This window comes from Staurois parvus, unplaced genomic scaffold (genome assembly GCF_062004578.1).
Source record: "Staurois parvus isolate SC_StPar_1 unplaced genomic scaffold, SC_StPar_1.0 ptg000199l, whole genome shotgun sequence".
Classification (NCBI taxonomy): Eukaryota; Metazoa; Chordata; class Amphibia; order Anura; family Ranidae; genus Staurois; species Staurois parvus.
In genome coordinates, this window is record NW_028317995.1 from 1,590,692 (window position 1) to 1,610,806 (window position 20,115).

General features: G+C 44.6%; 1 protein-coding gene across 1 annotated transcript in view; it reads right to left on the bottom strand.

The window, feature by feature from the left end:
• Positions 1 to 18,305: 18,305 nt before the first annotated feature.
• The window catches only part of RBM23 (RNA binding motif protein 23), a 35,528-nt gene continuing 33,718 nt past the window's right edge, over positions 18,306 to 20,115 (bottom strand). The window contains exon 14 of the mRNA XM_089678189.1: positions 18,306 to 19,733. Within this exon, the coding sequence (XP_089534315.1) occupies positions 19,730 to 19,733 (4 nt within the window). The 3' untranslated portion in view covers positions 18,306 to 19,729. The remainder of the gene's footprint in view (positions 19,734 to 20,115) is intronic.

Sequence of the window (20,115 nt, forward strand, 5' to 3'; positions counted from 1 at the left end):
CTCTGATATAAATCAGAATTTTGAGGACTCTGATGTAAAGGGGAATGCTGCAGACTATTGTGTAAAGGAAAAGTCTGATGTAAGGTGGTCTTTGGTCACCAGAGCCCCCCACCCTTACACAGAGTTCCTTATTACATCAGACTCCAGAGTTCCCCTTTACATCACAGTCCACAAAGTTCTCCCTTACATCAGAGTCCATAGAGTTCCCCTTTACATCATAGTCAGGATGCAAATCTCCTATTCCACCACATCCCAAAGGTGTTTTATTGGATTGAGATCTTGTGACGGTGGAGGCCATTGGAGTAAAGTAAAAACATTGTCATGTCAAAGAAACCAGTTTGAGATGATTTGAGCTTTGTGACATGGTGCATTATCCTGCTGGAAGTAGTCATAAAGGGATGGACATGGTCAGCAACAATACTCAGGTAGGCTGTGGCAGTTAAACGATGCTCAATTGGTACTAAGGGGCCCAAAGTGTGCCAAGAAAGTATTCCCTGCACCATTACACCTCCAGCCTGAACCGTTGATACAAGGCAGGATGGATCCATGCTTTTATGTTGTTTATGTCAAATTCTGACCCTACCATCTGAAAGTCGCAGCTGAAATTGTGACTCTTCAGACCAGGCAACGTTTTTCCAATCTTCTATTGGCCAGTTTTGGTGAGCCAGTGCAAATTGTAGCCTTCGTTTCCTGTTCTTAGCTGACAGGAATGGCACCAGGTATGGTCTTCTGCTGCTGTAGCCCATCTGCTTCAAGGTTCGATGTGTTGTGCATTCAGAGATGGTATTCTGCATACCTTGGTTGTAATGAGTGGTTATTTGAGTTATTGTTGTCTTTCTATCATCTCGAACCAATATGCCCATTTTCCTCAGACCTCAACATGGCATTTTTGTCCACACAACTGCCGCTCACTGGATATTTTCTCTTTTCCAGACCATTCTCTGTAAACCCTAGAGATGGTTGTGCGTGAAAATCTCAGTAGATCAGCAGTTTTTTTAAATACTCAGACCAGCCTGTCTGGCACCAACAATCATGCCATGTTCAAAGTCACCTAAATCCCCTTTCTTCCCCATTTTGATGCTCAGTTTGAACTTCATCAAGTTGTCCTCACCCCATCTAGATGCCTAAATGCATTGAGTTTGTGTTACCAAGCAATTGAACAGGTGTACTTCATAAAGAGGCCAGTGAGTGTATTCAGTGTGTGTGTGTACAGTTAGGTCCATATATATTTGGACACAGGCACAATTTTCATACTTTTGGCTCTGTATGCCACCAGAATAAATTAAAATGAAACAATCCAAATGGATTTGAAGTGCAGACTTTCAGCTTTAATTCAAGGGGTTGAACATAAATATCAAGTACAAATTTTAGGAACTACAACCATTTTTATACACAGTCCCTCCATTTTCAGGGGCTCAAATGTAATGGGACAAATTAATATTATCATAAATAAAATGTTAATTTGTAATATTTTGTTGCGAATCCTTTACTGGCAATGACTGCCTGAAGTCTGGAACCCATGGACATTACCAAAGACTGGGTTTCCTCCTTTCTGATGCTTTGTTAGGCTCTAACTGCAGCTGTCTTCAGTTCTTTGTTTGTAGGTCTTTTTGCCTTTTTGTTTTGCCTTCAGCAAGTGAAATACATGCTCAATGGGGTTGAGATCAGGTGATTGACTCAGACATTGCAGAATATTCCACTTTTCCTTCAAAAGCTCCTGGGTTGCTTTTGCAGTGTGTTTTGGATCATTGTCCGTCTGTACTGTGAAGCGCCGTCCAACTTTGCTTCATTTGGCTGAATCTGGGCTGACAGTATCTCTCTAAACACTGCAGAATTCAACCGGCTGCTTCTGTGTTCTGTCACATCATCAATAAACACCAATGACTCAGTGCCACTGGAATCCATGCATGTTCATGCCATCACACTGCCTCCACCATGTTTTACAGATGACGTTGTGTGTGTGTGTGTGTGTGTGTGTGTACAGTTGCAAGAAAAAGTATGTGAACACCTTGGGATTACGTGGTTTTGCATGAATTGGGCATAAAATGTGCTCTGAACGTCATCTAATTCACAACAATAGAAGAACACAGTCTGCTGAACATAATACTACACAAACATTAGATGTTGCCATGGTTTAATTGCACATAACATGTAAACATTCACAGTGCAGGGAGGAAAAAGTATGTGAGACCCTAGCTTAATGAGTTCTCCCAGAGCTAAATGGAGCTAGGAGTGAGCCAACCTTGACTCCAATCAGTGTGAGGATATTGGATGTGTTGCTGACAGTTGTCCTGCCCTTAAAAAACACACACCTGTTTTGGGTTTACTAGTTTCAAGAAGCACTGTGAACCATGCCTCGTAGAAAAGAGCTCTCAGAAGACCTACGATCAAGAATTGTTGACTTGCATGAAGCTGGAAAGGGTTACAAAAGTATCTCCAAAAGCCTTGATGTTCATGTGTCCACGGTAAGACAGACTGTCTACAAATGGAGAAAGTTTAGCACTGTTGCTACTCTCCCTAGGCGTGGTTGTCCTGCAAAAATGACTGCAAGAGCACAGCGCAGAATGCTGCATGAGGTAAAGAATAATCCCAGAGTGTCAGCTAAAGACCTACAGAAATCTCTGGCACATGCTAACATTTTTGTTGACACATCTACAATAAGGAAAACATTAAACAAGAATGGAGTACATGGGAGGACACCACGGAGGAAGCCATTGCTGTCCAAAAAGAATATTGCAGCACGTTTGAAGTTTGCAAAAGAGCACCTGGATGTTCCACAGCACTACTGGCAAAATATACTGTGGACAGATGAAACCAAGATTGAGTTGTTTGGGAAGAACACACAACACTATGTGTGGAGAAAAAAAGGCACAGCACACCAACATCAAAACCTCATCCCCACTGTAAAACATGGCAGAGGGAGCATGATGGTTTGGGGCTGCTTTGCTGCCTCAGGGCCTGGACGGATTGTTGTCATTGATGGGAAAATGAATTCCAGAGTTTATCAAGACATTTTGCAGGAAAACGTACAACCATCTGTCCGCCAACTGAAGCTCCGTAGAGGATGGGTGATGCAACAGGACAATGACCCAAAGCATACAAGTAATTCAACAAAACAATGGCTGCAACAGCACAGAATACGCCTTCTGGAGTGGCCCAGTCAGAGTCCTGACCTCAACCCGATTGAAATGCTGTGGCATGACCTTAAGAGAGCGATTCACACCAGACATCCCAAGAATATTGCTACACTGAAACAGTTTTGTGAAGAGGAGTGGTCCAAAATGACTCCAGATCGTTGTGCAGGTCTGATCTGCAACTACAGGAAACGTTTGGTTGAGGTTATTGCTGCCAAAGGAGGGTCAACCAGTTATTAAGTCCAAAGGTTCACATACTTTTTCCTCCCTGCACTGTGAATGTTTACATGTTATGTGCAATTAAACCATGGCAACATCTAATGTTTGTGTAGTATTATGTATGTTCAGCAGACTGTTCTTCTATTGTGACTTAGATGACGTTCAGAGCACATTTTATGCCCAATTCATGCAAAACTCCACGTAATCCCAAGGGGTTCACATACTTTTTCTTGCAACTGTATATATATATATATATATATATATATATGACAAGGACAGGAGGGTAGCATAGAGCAAGATTTCTCAACTGGGGTTCACAAGACGTCCTTAGGGATTCCATCGCATTCTACCCATCAATTTCAGGCAGCTGATAGTTAGATCACATTCCCACTGCTAACACTGTCCTAGCACTTCCCCTGCATGCAGAGCAGTGCAGGGAGCAACAAGGTGCTTGGATGTGACATTCCATGGGTTGGATGAGAGAAGAGTGCCCAGAAGGGAACAGCATGCTACAACCAGTGCTAAAACAGCCACTTCCCTGTGTCACTCTGCTCTGCTCCCACATAAAGTACCCTGCTCTCATTTATAGTGCCCTGCTCCCATGTAATGTGCTTTGGTCTTATTTAATGTACCCTGCTTCTATGTAATGTGCCCTGGTTTCATGTAACATGACCTGGTCTCATGTAATCTGCCCTGCTTTCATGTAATGTGCACTGCTTCCTCGTAATGTGCCCCACTCTCAGGTAATGTGCTCTCCTCCCATGTAATGTCTCATATAATGTACCCTGCTCCCACGTAATGTACCCTGCTCTCATGTAATGCAACCAGCTCCCATGTAATATGCCCTGATCCCATGTGTGCCCTGCTCTCACGTAATATGCACTGGTTTCATGTAATGCGCCCTGTTCTCATGTAATGTACCTAGGTCTCGTATAATGTGCCCAGGTCTCAGTAATGTGCCCTGCTTTCATGTAATGAGCCCTGTATACTACAGACTCCTACACTATATAGTACATTGTAAACTCGTGCACTATATACATTATATTATATGTTACAGACTCCTGCACTATATACACTATATTGTTCTTTACACTCCTGCACTATATTGTACATTACACACTCCTATTTATATACACTATATTATAAATAACAGAGTTCTGTATTATATACACTATATTGTACATTACAGGCTCCTGCATTTTTTTGTTCATTACAGACTTCCTCACTATACACACTATATTGTACATTACAGACTTCTGCACTATATTGTACATTACAGGCCCCTGCACTTTATTGTTCATTACAGACTTCCTCACTATACACACTATATTGTACATTACAGACTTCTGCACTATATTGTACATTACAGGCCCCTGCACTTTATTGTTCATTACAGACTTCCTCACTATACACACTATATTGTACATTACAGACTTCTGCACTATATTGTACATTACAGGCCCCTGCACTTTATTGTTCATTACAGACTTCCTCACTATACACACTATATTGTACATTACAGACTTCTGCACTATATTGTACATTACAGGCCCCTGCACTTTATTGTTCATTACAGACTTCCTCACTATATACACTATATTGTACATTACAGACTCCTGCAACACATTGTTAATTTAACACTCCTGCTTTATATACACTATATTATACATTACATGTATCTGACCAAAGTGTTCAATGTCTTATCAGCTGTTGGTTTGCTAAGGCTTTTGTATTATTTTATTTATTTTATATTTCAATGGTTTTTATTAATTATTAAACAGTATGAAACAGAGGCAACAAAACACGCCCACGCAGGGGCTATCAATTGCACAGATAAAAAAATGCAAAATAGAAGAAACAGTGCTCTAACGCCAACAGGGCAAAAGGTACGCCCACGCAGGACTATCAATGGCACATAAGTTACAATACCATTAATGTAACTCTGACCTATAACAACTAAAGGCAGCTGTCCACTGTCACACCAAAAACAAACAAAGAAAGAGAGAAAAGAAGAAAAGGAAAAAAAAAAAAAAAAAAAAAAGAAGAGCAGGGGTCCAAGAGCGCCAATACCGAACGCCATTACATCCCCAGATTAGCTGGGGGGAGCATGGGAAAGGCATATTGCAAGCACGGCTCCCATATTTTCAAAAATTTACGTTGGGAGTCGTTGCAGATACTCGACATCTGTTTGTTGAGCATCATAGTGGTCATACGATCCCACACCCCCTGAAGAGGGACAAACAGACTCCTCCAGGCCTGAGCAATTGTTCTAGTGGCCGATAAAAACAAATAGGAAGCCAACTTCTGCTGGTGAGCCAAGAGGCCCGGTATGGGGCAATGAAGCAAGGCATACCAAGCATCCCGGCGTATGGAGAGATGGAACAAGGTGAAAAGGAGGCCAAACACACAAGACCAAAAAGAAAACAGTCTTGGGCATGACCACCAGATATGCAATACATCTTCACGATGGCCACAACCCCGAAAGCATCGATCACTACAGGCAGGGTTAGCCTGGGCCAAACGAGCCGGAACCCAATACCAACTAAACAATACCTTATAGGCTGCCTCCAGCGTGGTCGTATTAAATGAGCGCTCCCACTGAACAACATATGAAAGAGAAGTATGCGACGAGCGTCTGTTCAGAGCTGCATAAAGAAGGGATATAAGGCCCGGGGCGCCCAGACGCTGCTGGTAAAGCTGTTCAAAGGCAGATTTCTGGTACGGGAAAGCAGAAGTGCCCCGCAGCGAGAGCAGCCAGTGCTGCAATTGAAGGAATCAAAAAAATTCCGCCGGGGGGACATCCCGGGACTCCCGAAGAGAATTCCAGGTGGGGAAGGACCGAAAAATCAAAAAGTGTCGTACCTACAAAAACCATTAGTCACCCACCAAGAAAACGCCCTTGGGTGATCTAAACCTGGTGGGAAAAGACGGTTGTTAATAATTGGGAGCAAAGGCAGAAAAGGTGACATCAGGCCACTGGAGTAACGTACAGAGTCCCACACTTGTAAGCCATGGAGCAACATCAGACTCAGTGCCATAGGGCGCAGGGCAGGGGGAAGCCATAGAAGCGTTGACGTTGCAATAGGGGCACAATTAGGTAGTTCCAGCAGGACCCAGAGAGGAACGTCAGAGGAAGCGTGCAACATAGACAGCAGGGCAATCTGGCTTGCCTGATAATACTTAGTTACATTAGGCACCCCAAGACCACCCTGGAGTCTATGAGCAAAGAGCGTATTTCTGGAGACTCTGGGGTGCTTATCGGCCCAGATAAAATGCATAAACTTTGCCTGAAGCAACCAAAGAAAATGAGGGGGAACCCGCACTGGGAGGGTGCGAAAATAATATAACAATTTCGGCAGGATGGTCATTTTCACCGAATTAACCCGTCCTATCCAAGACCGGTGCGGAAATTGCCAAGAATGCATAAGAGATGATAGAGAGCTAAGCAATGGATAATAATTTGCAGCAAACAGAGAGTCATAGGTGGGGGTCAAGCGAATGCCTAAGTATTCAAGAGAAGAGGAAGCCCATTTGTAAGGGAAGTGGGATTGTAGGCACGAAACCAAATCTGAAGCCAAAGTAATATCGAGAGCGACAGTCTTATCCAAGTTACTATGGAGACCCGAAATCAAGGAAAAGCGCTCAAGAACCTGTTGCAAATTAGGAAGCATTGTCAGGGGATTAGTAAGAGTCAAGAGGGCATCGTCCGTAAAAAGGTTCAGCTTGAACTCCTGTCCCGCGTATGGAACCCCCGATACATTGCAATCAGTCTGGATCGCTAAAGCCAGCGGCTCAAGCGCCATGACAAAGAGCAACCCTGTCTCGTCCCTCGCCCAATAGGAAAGGGATCCAAAAAATACCCAACGTATTTAACAGAGGCCGAAGGCGAAGAATACAAGGCTTGAATCCGAGAAAGAATAGAATCCCCAAAACCCCAACGAGAGAGCACAAACCGCAGATATTCCCAGGATAGAGAATCAAAGACTTTATATATGTCTAAGGAAAGTAAGAATCCTGGGATTTTCCGCTGTTGCAGAAAATGTATAAGATGGACCACCTTACAAACGTTATCACCCACCTGCCTCCCAGGGACGAACCCTACTTGGTCCCTGTGGACCAGGCTACGCAAATATTTATTGGTGCGAAAACTAAGGATCTTGCCCAATATCTTCAGGTCTTCATTGAGAAGAGAAATGGGCCGGAAGGCTTGCGGTTCCTGTTCATCATCAGTCGTCTTAGGAATCATGGAGATATGTGCTCTAAGCACGTCTGGAGAGGGCAAGGAGTCCTGTTGTAACTCATTAAAATAGTCAGCCAAAAAGGGCACCAACAGGGCCGAAAATTTCTTATAATAGAGACCAGAGAAGCCGTCGGGACCTGGGGCCACGGTGGACCGTAAAGATTTGATAGCTTGGAGCACTTCCGGTACGGTGACTCCGGCGTTGAGGGCCGCCTGTGCTGCCTCGGATAACCCAGGAAGTCAGAGATCTTGAAAAAATGCCTCTGCTTGAGCCACAGGGAAGGGATCTGGTTTAGCGTAGAGGCGCGAAAGGAAGTCTGAGAAACTGGAAACAATCTGCTGGGGATTAGAAGTAAAGCCACCTGTGGGAAGTCGCAGTCGGATCGGTTTGTGGGGTTTCCCCACAGAATTGAGTTTCCTGGCCAGCATCGGGCCCGGCTTATTAGCACAGGAATAAAATTTGTGTTTGGTCCAACGCCTCCGAAGAGGCAAGTAGGTCCAACTCTGACGCCAGAGCATCCCAGCGCGCTTATGGGCCGCGGATGGAGATGACTTCCAACGCGCATCCGCAGAGGCCAGGAGAGAATGAAGCTCCAAAAGTCGGCGCTCCCGCTTCCGGACCGCCGCCAGCTATATAACATCACCGTGGCCTTATGCGGCTCCCATAGAGGCACTGCCGAAGAGACCAATCCCGAGTTTTCCGTGAAGTATGTTCGTAAGAAAAATTCTATTTGTTGGCAGGTAGTCTGGTTGGTCAATAAAGAGTCATTGATGCGCCAATAAAAAGGGCACCGTTCTGACCCAGAGAGGGCAAGGAGGAGTACCAAGGGATCATGTTCCGACCAGGTTGAGGAGGGAATAGTTATCCACCGAACCAAGGGAAGCTGCTGAACATGCATGAATATATGGTCAATTCTACAAAAACTGTCATGAGGATTGGAATAGAATGTAAATTCGCGCTCAGTTGGGTGAAGTTCCCTTCAGACATCCGCCAGCCCCGCCGTCCGCAAGAGAGAGCATACATTCCTCCAGCACTAAGTCGTGAGAAGGAGCCACCCCCTCAAATCTGGAATCCAAGGTAACATTTGAATCTCCCAAAACAAGAAGACAGCGTCCATTTTATCTTCGAGATCATTCGTTTGCTTGCCCAACTCCCGAATTTCTCGCGAAAGACGGTCGACCAGCTTGGAGGTAGCGGAGGACAATTCCGACTGCAGCATGAATTTGAAGCGGCGCAGGAGCTCAGCATCCCACAAGGATGGAATGGAAGACTGCAGGGATCTCTCTGATGCCAGGTCTTCCATACGGCGAGGATCTGACCCACCCACGGGTAGCGGGGGAGGGGGACCCGTAATCGAGGCCGGGGCTTCATTTGCGGCCTCCGGCGGGAGCCACGAACTTGCGGCCGGGGTCCTGGAAGCCTCCAGCGGCCAGCCCAAAATCGAGGCCGCGGCTTCGGCCGCGACCTCCGGCAGGTAGGCCGCACATTCCGGCACAGCCCGCCAGGTGCTGGAGGCATGGGCGGCCGGTGTTTTCTTGCCCATTGGGGTACCTGGAGGATAAGGGGCCAGCGAGAAAGCAGGGGGACCCCCCCTGAGGGTCAAAAATCGGCTGATGTGTCAGGCAGCCGAGGAGAAGATTCAAAAGGCAGCCATCCTGGCTGCTGCTCACGAGGCCCCCCCCCCCCGCTTTTGTATTATTTAACCATGCCCTTTTAAGCCCCTCCCACTGTTAACACCACCTGGCCACACCCACTGTCTGCCACAGCGCGCTATGCACACAGCATTACCATTCTACTTTAAATATCCAAAGGTACCCCAGGTCATTTACAATCCTTGCAATACCCCTGGCACAATGGAAACCATGTCCTATCTTTGCCACAGCACACCTCAATTTTTTCTTCATCAAGCAATGGGGCCAACTTGTTATATTGCAGAGGCTTGTTGATTTCATAAAACACCCCTGCCTTCAATACTGCCTCTATGTCTTCTTCATTCCTATCTGTGTCTGCCTTGTCTAGGGCAGGCATATCAGGATCCAACTGAGGGAGAGACTTGGAAGTTGGAGAAGAGACCTGGAATTGTTGAGTCTTGGACAGAGCTGTATTAAAGCTATTATTTGCCTTAGGAATTGTGACATAGATGCAGAGAATTCAGCTTTTGTCACGTAAGCTGGTTGGTGTATGCCTGAAACAGAGCTGAAATCATATGCACAACAGGGCCCTGTTGATAAAGTCTGGATGTGACGAAACGCGTCCGGGGCACGTGATGTGGTGACGTAGCTACGCTCTTCCGGAAGTGCGGTGACGGCCATTTTGATCCTGGTACATGCGGCTGTGGCTTCCTGGAATCCTCATGGGGCTTTGAGGTACTGGGGACTCACCACAGGCAATCGGTTCCCCCTCGGGAGTGAGATAGTGTGGAATCTATACACTTATGAGGAGAGGCAGGACTGTGAACATATCGCTTGTGATGTTGAAGCTGATGTCATTATATTTGAATGTAAGTTGCTACAATAAAGTGCTATAAGTTTTTATGATACATACTGATCCATGGTCTGTTTATGAGGTCTGTGGGAAGTGGCTGGAAAGGCTGAAGGAATAATTTAAAGGTTGGAAAGAAATACTCAGACCCTTGATACCATTCTGAGAGTAACTATGACCTTCCTTTAGTGGTATGCAGTGGATTGATTCCTAAGGCTGAGGGATTTTTCCTTTTTCACGGTTGTGGTGGCACGTTTATTTTTTATGTGCATGAAACACGTGTGGCACGGTTGTTTAGATACCCTTTTTCTTTGAAGATATCACACATGTTGAGTTTTTTTCTTTGAGGTATATGAAGATCTGGTTGGAAGTATATCACAAAGATTTTGGAAGATATGAAAAATATCACAGATAAAGATTTTGATATAACTATTTGGGACTTTATTTTGGACTTTTTTTGCTGTTATTTTATATTTCATTTTTTGGGTGTTTTTTTTGCTTTTTTGTTTATATTCTTTTGGGGTTTGAATTTTATGTTTACACTTTTATGTTTATACACTTATATTAGATTAGAGGGTAATCAAGTTTACTATATTTTGATGTTATTTATACTTCAGGGGAAGGATTGTGTTGGTAACTTGGTGGGGATTTTATCCTGTGAAAGGATAGTGCTATTTGTTGAATATTAAACCTCCATATATCGTGAAAATATAGATATCCTTATCCCTTCTTGGTATTCCTCCAGATAAACATCATGGCAAGTATGTTGTAAAGCTGAGAATAAATTGAAAAACTTCAGATGAGGTGTGCAGTAACATATAACAATGTTTTAAACAATGCACCCCACTCACCACTGTGATATTGACTAATGACCTAGCCGTTTCCCAAGAAATGGATTCTCAGCTCGTACAAACTTGGTTGTCATATTGTAGATAGAGTAGTTTATTCATACAGTTCCCGTTAGGGTAATATTCAGACCTCATTTCACGAGTATTTCTTTTACAGAGTTCCCGCCAGGTCATGAGGCATATCGCATGGCACAATGACGTGGCCACTCTCACCAGTCCATGTTGTTGTCCACGTAGGACGTTGCTTCTGGGTGTGATGTCAGTACGTTACATTGACGCGTTTCGTCCGCCAATCAGTGCAGACTTCTTCAGAATAGGGAGGAGATAGTGAAGATGTACAGTTCCCCCTAGTGACCAAAAGTCAGCATGACTCAATTCAAAAAGATTAAAAATGTCAGTATATCAGTAAGAGTAAATAATTCACCCTAATAGAAAAAATTATGTCTTAACATGGCAAATATTCAAAATTATTCAATTTCAATCCAAAAATACCTTGAAATTAAGTTCAATATTTAGACCTTTTGGAACCAAAGTTTCAAGAGTGTATATCCAAAATTTTTCTTTCTGTAATAAACACATATACATACACACACAGTTGTGTTCAAAATAATAGCAGTCAGACATCACTAACCTGATCAATCACTGCTTTTGGTAGAAATTATATTTCTGCATTGCAAATAATTTACTAGCAGGTGTAGTAGAGTAATAGAAATCCAACAGACCTAACAGTCATGACATGCATGCTGCTGATTCTGTGTAATTGAATCACTAATTGAAAGGGGAATGTTCAAAATAATAGTGTGGAGTTCTATTAGTGAGGTCATTCATTCTTTGAAAAACAGGTGGCAATTATTGCCCTTATTTAAGGAAGGAAGGCAGCAAATGTTGTACATGCTGGTTACAGTGCATTTCTCTCTGAAATTCTGAGGAAAATGGGTCTTTCCAGACATTGTTCAGAAGAACAGCGTACCTTGATTAAAAAGTTGATTGGAGAGGGAAAAACATATAAAGAAGTGCAGAAAATGATGGGCTGCTCAGCTAAAATGATTGCAAATGTTTTAAAATGGCAACCAAAACCTAAAAGACGTGGAAGAAAGCGAAAAACTACCATTCAAAGGATAGAAGAATAGCCAAAATGGCAAGGACTTAGCCAACAATCAGCTCTAGGAAGATCAAAGAAGGTCTAAAGTTACCTGTGGAATGGGTGTTCCAACAAGACGACTCCAAACACACCAGTAAACGTGCAACATCTTGGTTCCAGACCAACAAGATTGACGTTATGGAATGGCCAGCCCAATCCCCGGAATCTTAACAACACAAATTTGATATATTTTTCTTCATGTTTTGATTTGGAATAGAATGTGTAGTGTTCCCAATGCATTTGTGTGTATGGAAATAAAAGCTATTAGAAGGAGTTGGAGCTTTATTCACTTTTTTCAACACACTGCTATTATTTTGAACACACATGTACATGGAGTGTGCCATGATGCCCTCTGGGTCTTCCAGACCCTTGGTCAGATACACCTGTCTAATTGCCAGTCTCAGCCACCTAGCTAAAGTGTGCCTAGAGGCTTTACAACCCTTGCTTGCTCCTGAAAATGAAACAAAAAGGGAATCGAACTTCCTGATCCCTTTAGTCCTATCTAAAAACATCTTCTAACATCCAACGTGTGAAATTTCCTTTCCTGGTCACACGAGGGGTTAGAACAAAAATGAAGGTAAAGTAATTTCTTGGCCTCGATGAAATCTCGAGGATGTCTTGGGTAAGAAGGCCGGATCCGTCCTAATCGTCACCCTATCTGCAAAAATCTGGAGGAAGGGGGCTCTGATTGACAGGGTTTCCAACTCACTAACTCTCCTTGCTGTAGTAACCACTACCAGGAATACTTTCTTGAGATTCGGGGTCCTGAGGGAGCTTGAATCCAGAGGTTCAAACAGGGGGGCCTGTCTGCACATTAAGTACCGTCGTCAGGTTCCACTTTGGAAAGGGTCTTTCTCTTACAAGTCTCTGTCTGGTCAAGGATTTAAAGAATCTTGCCACCAGCTCCTCTCTGGCTAAGGGAGACTCTAGGAAACCGCTAAGAGCCGACACTTGGCCCTTCAGTGTACTCACCGCTAGCCCTCATCGGCCTCCATCTGCAAAAATTCCAGGACTGAAACTAAGCTATATGTTTCCAAGTCTGAGCACACCATTTGCTTAAAAGCTTCCAGACCTTAAGGTAGATAGAACAGGTCCTCTCTACTATTTAGGAGAGCGGATACTACCCTAGATGAGAACCCCTTGCTCCTCAGCAGCTGTTCCTCAGAAACCAGGCTGCTAGGTTCCATCTGTTTACCTGGGGACACAAAACCAGACCGAGATAGCAAGTCCTTTCAGCATGGCAATATCCAAGGAGGGAAGACGGCTAGGGCTGCCAGGGTCGAAAACAAAGCTCATCAAGACCAATGCAGAGTGATCAGGATTAGGGAAGTTCGTTCAGATCTCCCCATTGAGCACCCATTCATTGTGCGAGATGATCCGCACGTGCTGGCCCCATAGCCCCAGAAGCACGTGCATAGCCTCAGAAGGCCACAAGGGCCTGCAATACCACCTTGGGTTCTTTACAGTTTGAGGATCTGTTCCTCTCTTCTGGTAGCCAAGAACCCTGAGCCACACCCCCCCCAACCCCTGACACTCTTGTCCATTGCAATTTCCCTGGAGATGTGTAAGGCCCATAACACCCCCCTGGGTCAGATTGGCTGACCTCCTCCACCACCAGAGGATCCTGTTCACCCAGTGGGGGTACCTGTCTCAAGGAGTCTAAAGACACCTGCCAGCAATCCCAAAAATCCATAATGAACAGCTGGAGGGGCCACAAGTGCAAACCTGCCCATCGTACCGCTTGGATGGACGAGGTCAGCAGGCCCAATACTGACATGTATTCTTTTTAGGGACACGGCCTGGTTCCCTAGCAGCTGCCTGATTCCCCTGTCCAACTTTAGGATTTTCTCCTGGGGCAGAAAGGTCTTCTGAAGGGGGAGAGACCTGACCGAGAAAATTTAATCCATACGGAATCTTTTGTATTTAATGGTCTTGTTGAAGGGCTTGAGGTTCAGAATCAGCCTGTACATTCGAGGGCTTTCTGACCACAAATATGTGGGAATAGAAGCCCCTGGCGATCTCTGCGGCAGGGACCCTGACAACGACCCTCTGCTTCTCCAACTCCTGCAAAGATAGTAGGACTGAGGCCTTCTCTGCATACCTTGGAAGCTCCGTCATTAAATCTCTGTGGCGGCGTATGCCAATACTCCATGTTCAGAGCTACCACTGTAGTGGCTATGGTGGGCCTTAAGTTGGATAGTGAGTCACAGGATTTTTTTAAGGGAATCCGCCCTTCTATTTATGGTGTCAGACAAGACCCCCATGTCCTCAAAGGCAAGGTCTATCTTCCTGGCTACCTGAGAAAAAGCTGCGTCCAGCTTGGGGCTTTTATTCCACACTGCAGATGAGTCTTCGTCAAACGGGAACCTGCATTTGAGAGATTTGGCAAAGGAGGGCTTTCTCTCTGGATCCTGCCACTCCCTCTTCATGGTTTCTACCAGTGCTTCGTGGAAGGGAAAGACTATGCTTTTGTTCCTCCATACCCTAATACATTTGATCATGCAATGTAAGGGGCTTCTTATCTTCCTTAACATCCAAGGTAGCATAAATGGCTCCTAGTAAGTCATCAACCTCTTCTAGGGACAACTTGTATCTAGAGGGGCCTCTGGACTCGCTCGATGGGCCCTCTACCTCCGAGTCTGCCTCTGAATTCAAGTTCGGGGATTGGCCCTCCTCCGCCAACTCACCTCTTGGAACCCCCGCCTCCCTACTGGTCGTCAGTGCAACCTCGATCTGTTGGGGGGAAGGGGTGGGGTCTGTGTCTGGGGCAGAGATAAATTGTCGACTAGAGACCTAAAGGAATCAAAAGGTAGCCGTCAGTTCCCTAACCAACTTAACCAGGTCCCCCAGTGAAGGAACTTCCTCCCTGATCAGGCCCTCAATATAGGACTCACACAGCACCTTCGCCCAGGAGTCCTTGAGGGTCACCTTGCATGAGGGGCACTTCCTTTTAGCCCCGTGGTGTGGCTTGGGCTTCTCTCTGGCCTTTACCTGTAATATGCAAAACAGAACCGGGGTTCCCACTAACCACAGGGACTGGCTGACTGCCCCTCCCCGCCCTCCTCCTGGCAGGGTGTGGGAGACTGAGACCTCCCCCCACCCTGCTCTAGCCCTTCCGACCACCCGGAGAGCTGAGGACACACCCTGGAGCTAGGGGTCCAACAAGTAGGGAAACAAGGCTCCTCTGAACCACCTACCTGAGGCTAGCTGGTGCTGACGTCGCCTGGTCCTGACGCCTCCACTCCGGACATGTTCCAGGTGGTGGTCTGCACCAGGTGGGGGAGGGTCACCTACCTCTGCAGGATGCAACCCTCCACACAGCCGAACTCCGGCCCACGCTTCTAAGGAAAACGTCCGGAAGCCGAGCCCCAGGATAAAGTCCCGCCCTTCAGCCAGAAGTGACCTCCCCTGTCGTAAAGCCAGGGCTCCATTGCTGGCACATCGTGGGGTGGCAGTACCTCTCCCTCGGTCCCCCTGGACACTGGAGCACCCCTGACTTCTGTCGCTGGGGGCTGGGGCGGAGCGAGATGCAGGTAAGGGACACCCCCCGAAAGGATCAGTCCCCCTCTTCTGCAAAGTGGGGGGCACCTGAACAGACAGCACCCAATCTATACGTCCCCCTAAAATAAACTTATATATAAAATATATATATAAAATCGAGCGCAGTATGTGGATGTTGATAGGGTAGCTGCTGGCACTAAAAGGCACCTCGTGAACCTCCAGAGTAAATGGTAAAATATGAAAGTGCAGCGCTAACTTAAAACAATGATTACACATATGATAGATCCCATATGAATGTGGATCGGCAAAAAGACGGCGTCAGTTCATCAGATGTGCTAAATACGTATACAGTCTCCAACACTTGAGGAGCCAGGGATAGTAGATATCAGAAATGATAAAGAAAAGCCAAGTAATGCACTAACCAGATAGCGCATGTTAAAGCGCATGGGACATTTAAGACCTGTCCCTGGTACTCAGCCACTGTATCACTGGAGCAAGGCGGTGTCATCTATAGGGTGACCACTAGATGTCATCTGTCCGGATGGAAGCTGTGTCCAGCCACTGTGTTGATGGATCAGGTGGGTGTCATCTATAGGGTGACCACTAGATGTCATCGGTTCCAGGAGAAGCTGTATCACGGATCCAGGGATGTCACTGCAGATGTGTTCTTGTTAGGCACAGTCCCAGGACCTACTGGATTTACAGGCTCCCCAGAAATAAAGAGCCCGTGGAAAAAGGCCTCAAATAGTGTGATAACGTTTATTTAAAAATGAACAATCAGAAAAGAACTTACTAGCAAAGGTACAGCTGCTTATAAACGGCCAGACCGGAGGTACATGTACATAAGATAAACATAGCTTGGCACTTCCCTAACGCGTATCGTGTAAGTACACATCATCAGAGGGGCCCCTCTGATGATGTGTACTTACACGATACGCGTTAGGGAAGTGCCAAGCTATGTTTATCTTATGTACATGTACCTCCGGTCTGGCCGTTTATAAGCAGCTGTACCTTTGCTAGTAAGTTCTTTTCTGATTGTTCATTTTTAAATAAACGTTATCACACTATTTGAGGCCTTTTTTTTTTTACGGGCTCTTTATTTCTGGGGAGCCTGTAAATCCAGTAGGTCCTGGGACTGTGCCTAACAAGAACACATCTGCAGTGACATCCCTGGATCCGTGATACAGCTTCTCCTGGAACCGATGACATCTAGTGGTCACCCTATAGATGACACCCACCTGATCCATCAACACAGTGGCTGGACACAGCTTCCATCCGGACAGATGACATCTAGTGGTCACCCTATAGATGACACCGCCTTGCTCCAGTGATACAGTGGCTGAGTACCAGGGACAGGTCTTAAATGTCCCATGCGCTTTAACATGCGCTATCTGGTTAGTGCATAACTTGGCTTTTCTTTATCATTTCTGATATCTACTATCTCTGGCTCCTCAAGTGTTGGAGACTGTATACGTCCCCCTCTTCCAAGCACAGAGCGATCCTCTGACCGCCCCTGGAAGGGCTTTTAAGCCCGTCTCTCCCCACCGGCGGAAACACAGTTACTGTGGTCAGAGTGGGGAGGCCGTACTTTTATTCTGGGTGTAGGTGTTTCCTCAGGTGGGGAGGAGCTGAGGTCTCTCGAGGTGATGTCCTGAAAGACAGGGAGGGGAAAATAACTGAAATCACTGCTTGTAATGATCAATGAGGTTCTTACAGCTCTCTACTGGAATTTTGGACCACTGTTCTTTCGCCAACTGCTCCAGGTCTCTCAGATTGGAAGGGTTCCGTTTCCCAACTGCTGGCTTCAGATCTCTTCCCAGGTGCTCTATGGTATTGAGATATAGACTCGTTGCTGGCCAGTTCAGTACACTCTAGCGCGGTCTTAAATAATTTCTGGGTGCCTTTTGATGTGTGCTTTGTGTCATTGTCCTGCTGTATGACCTCTGAAGGAGACCCAACTTTCTGTTACTGGGACACACACACAACCAAAAAAATACCACTATTAACAACAAAACCTATTACTAAGTTTCTTGTAAATCAATAACTATTAAACAAAAACCTATACATTGCCCTTCAAATTTGAGGTGGCTAGAGTGGAGTTTCAATGAATGTCAATGGGCGGGCGTGAGTTGCAAACAAATGGTCATATTGTGAAAACTATCAGGACTATGGCTTAGCCATTTTTAGTGGCAGCAGGGATGAACGTTTTGATATAAGATTTGTGTAGGTGGGCTTGAAAACGAGGGAGTGATGGCAGTTTAGAAATCATGTCCAGATTTTTCAGCTCACACTCTAGCTTTTGTCAGCTCCCACTCTAGTTTTGAACATTCCGCCATTCATTCCTACGGGACCAATTTCACCAAAAAAACACCGATATTTCGTGAACTATTTGGCGAAACGTTCCACAAAGTAATAGCACACCAATCGGGAACAATCCGCACGTTTTGGTATATTACTGTCTATGTAGTGTAAAAACTGTGGGAGGAGTTAGGCTGGTAAATTTGGCTATAATAATAATATATATGTGAGATAACAGTAAGTGGTCTTGCCATGCAAGAATACTTAATTAAATAGCATTTTTGGTTTGTGGCGCTAAGATGCCATGTAGGTCTGCTTTAGAGGACTGGTTCTGCTGTCAGCATTTATTACAGTTCCTCACAGACATGCTGCGTATGTGTAACTAAGATAAAAAACAAAAAAAAAAAAACCACAACAAAAACACAAACAATTGCTATAATAATCATTTTTCTTTTTTTTATTTTACTAAAGAATAAAAAAATTGGACATTAACAAATGTAATTGAAAAAACAAAAGACATTTTCAGTACTTTGTGACGAAAAAAATAAAAATAAATCTATACATTGTGTAAGTTAGGGGCAAGTAACATGTAAAGGATACTAAATATTTTACACAGAAAGGTGGCAAATACAAAACACAAGAGGTCCTAGAGATACTTACAGATGACAAGGTTTAGCCTCACAAACTCCAAATATCTCATGTATTCAACCCTGTCCCTGCTGCCCCACTCCTACCTACAGTGGATTCTCATTTCAGCACATCTTCTATACTGTCATTTCCAACTATGACAATTTAGAAGCATATCAGCAAATTCAAAAGTTTAAACAAATAAAGTGGTGCAGGAACAAAAATTACACCACTGTAAGAACAAATACTTTTAGACAGAAATGTATATCCTCAAACTTAACAGTCACGCCCTTATCTCACCGTACCCTAATAGGAAACACACAAACATACTGTTTAGGCAAGAGCAAACTCTATGCTACAATGAACATTTTAACTGCTGGTATTGAGGTAGTCGTTCTACCCTTAAAGCTCACGACACAGGTTACAATCTGATTATACATCCTTTAGATCTACCAAAAGCTAGGTCGTGCAAAAGCCAGCCTTACTTGATACAAATTGGTTAGATTAGGTAGGTGCTCATATTACACAGCTTTGGTAATCTAAAGAGTTTACTGTACAAGGATTGTATGGTCAGATTGCAATGTGTGTGGTGACTCTTCATCAAACCTAATTGTCTTGACTATGCCAATAGGAAATCTAAACAAGCTAATCGGGAGGCATTTTAAGGTCACTGTATGCTCCACATGGGGCAGCACTTACAAGAATAAGTATACCATTGTTCTGTGTTTCAAAGAAACCTGAAATTTTCAGAGTCCCATGTCTTATTAATATCACTTTCTGTATTACACTTGAAACAATTATTAGGAGGTTGTATTTACAGAGATTGCACCGATCGCCTATTTACAGAATCAAAACAATCCCAGGACCTTCCAGTACCAAGTTGTTATGACGATAACCATATAGACAACCTTGTTGCTACACAGCACACTGAAAAAAATATTTACAAAACACTGGGGAAATCCTGCAATAGTCAACATTAACTGTTTAAGGGACACCAAAAGGACATATTTACAAAAGGCTGCTTTCCCCAATGTACAGTGACTCAGGTCTTCAAGAAATTATTCAACATCCCCTTATAAGCACCTTCTAAGATGTCTGCACAAGGATAGATACATATTTCAGAGTATACTCCTTCAATTAGGGCACAAATAGAAAGTCCATATACCACATCTGTGCAACTTGGCAAGTCAAAGATGCATTTAGATCACTAGATGGTCAGTAGATCTGCATTTCCGAATGTTACCTAAAGACAAAATGGGGAAAAAAAAAAAGAATACAAAAACACTGTTTAGTCCACTACAAACACCATGTGTTATAAAAGCTTCCTTCATGCTGATCCTCCACACTACCTGACCGGTTAAATTCCTGTACAATGCAAGACTGGCAGTCCTGCACTATATGCAAGATTGCAGAAATGAGGAGAGAGTGTTTCTACATCCAGAAGGGGTATGCTACAACCCAAGGGCCCACCAACAATCAGGCCATTGAACAGTGGAGGAGAGTGCCAGCTGCTGGGGAAGTGAGGAATAATGTATTACATTATTCATCATCCGCTTGGCAAAATAAGCAATACAGCTTTAGAGATGACATTTGACTGCTCGCTATGTTCAACTTCAAAACACCTG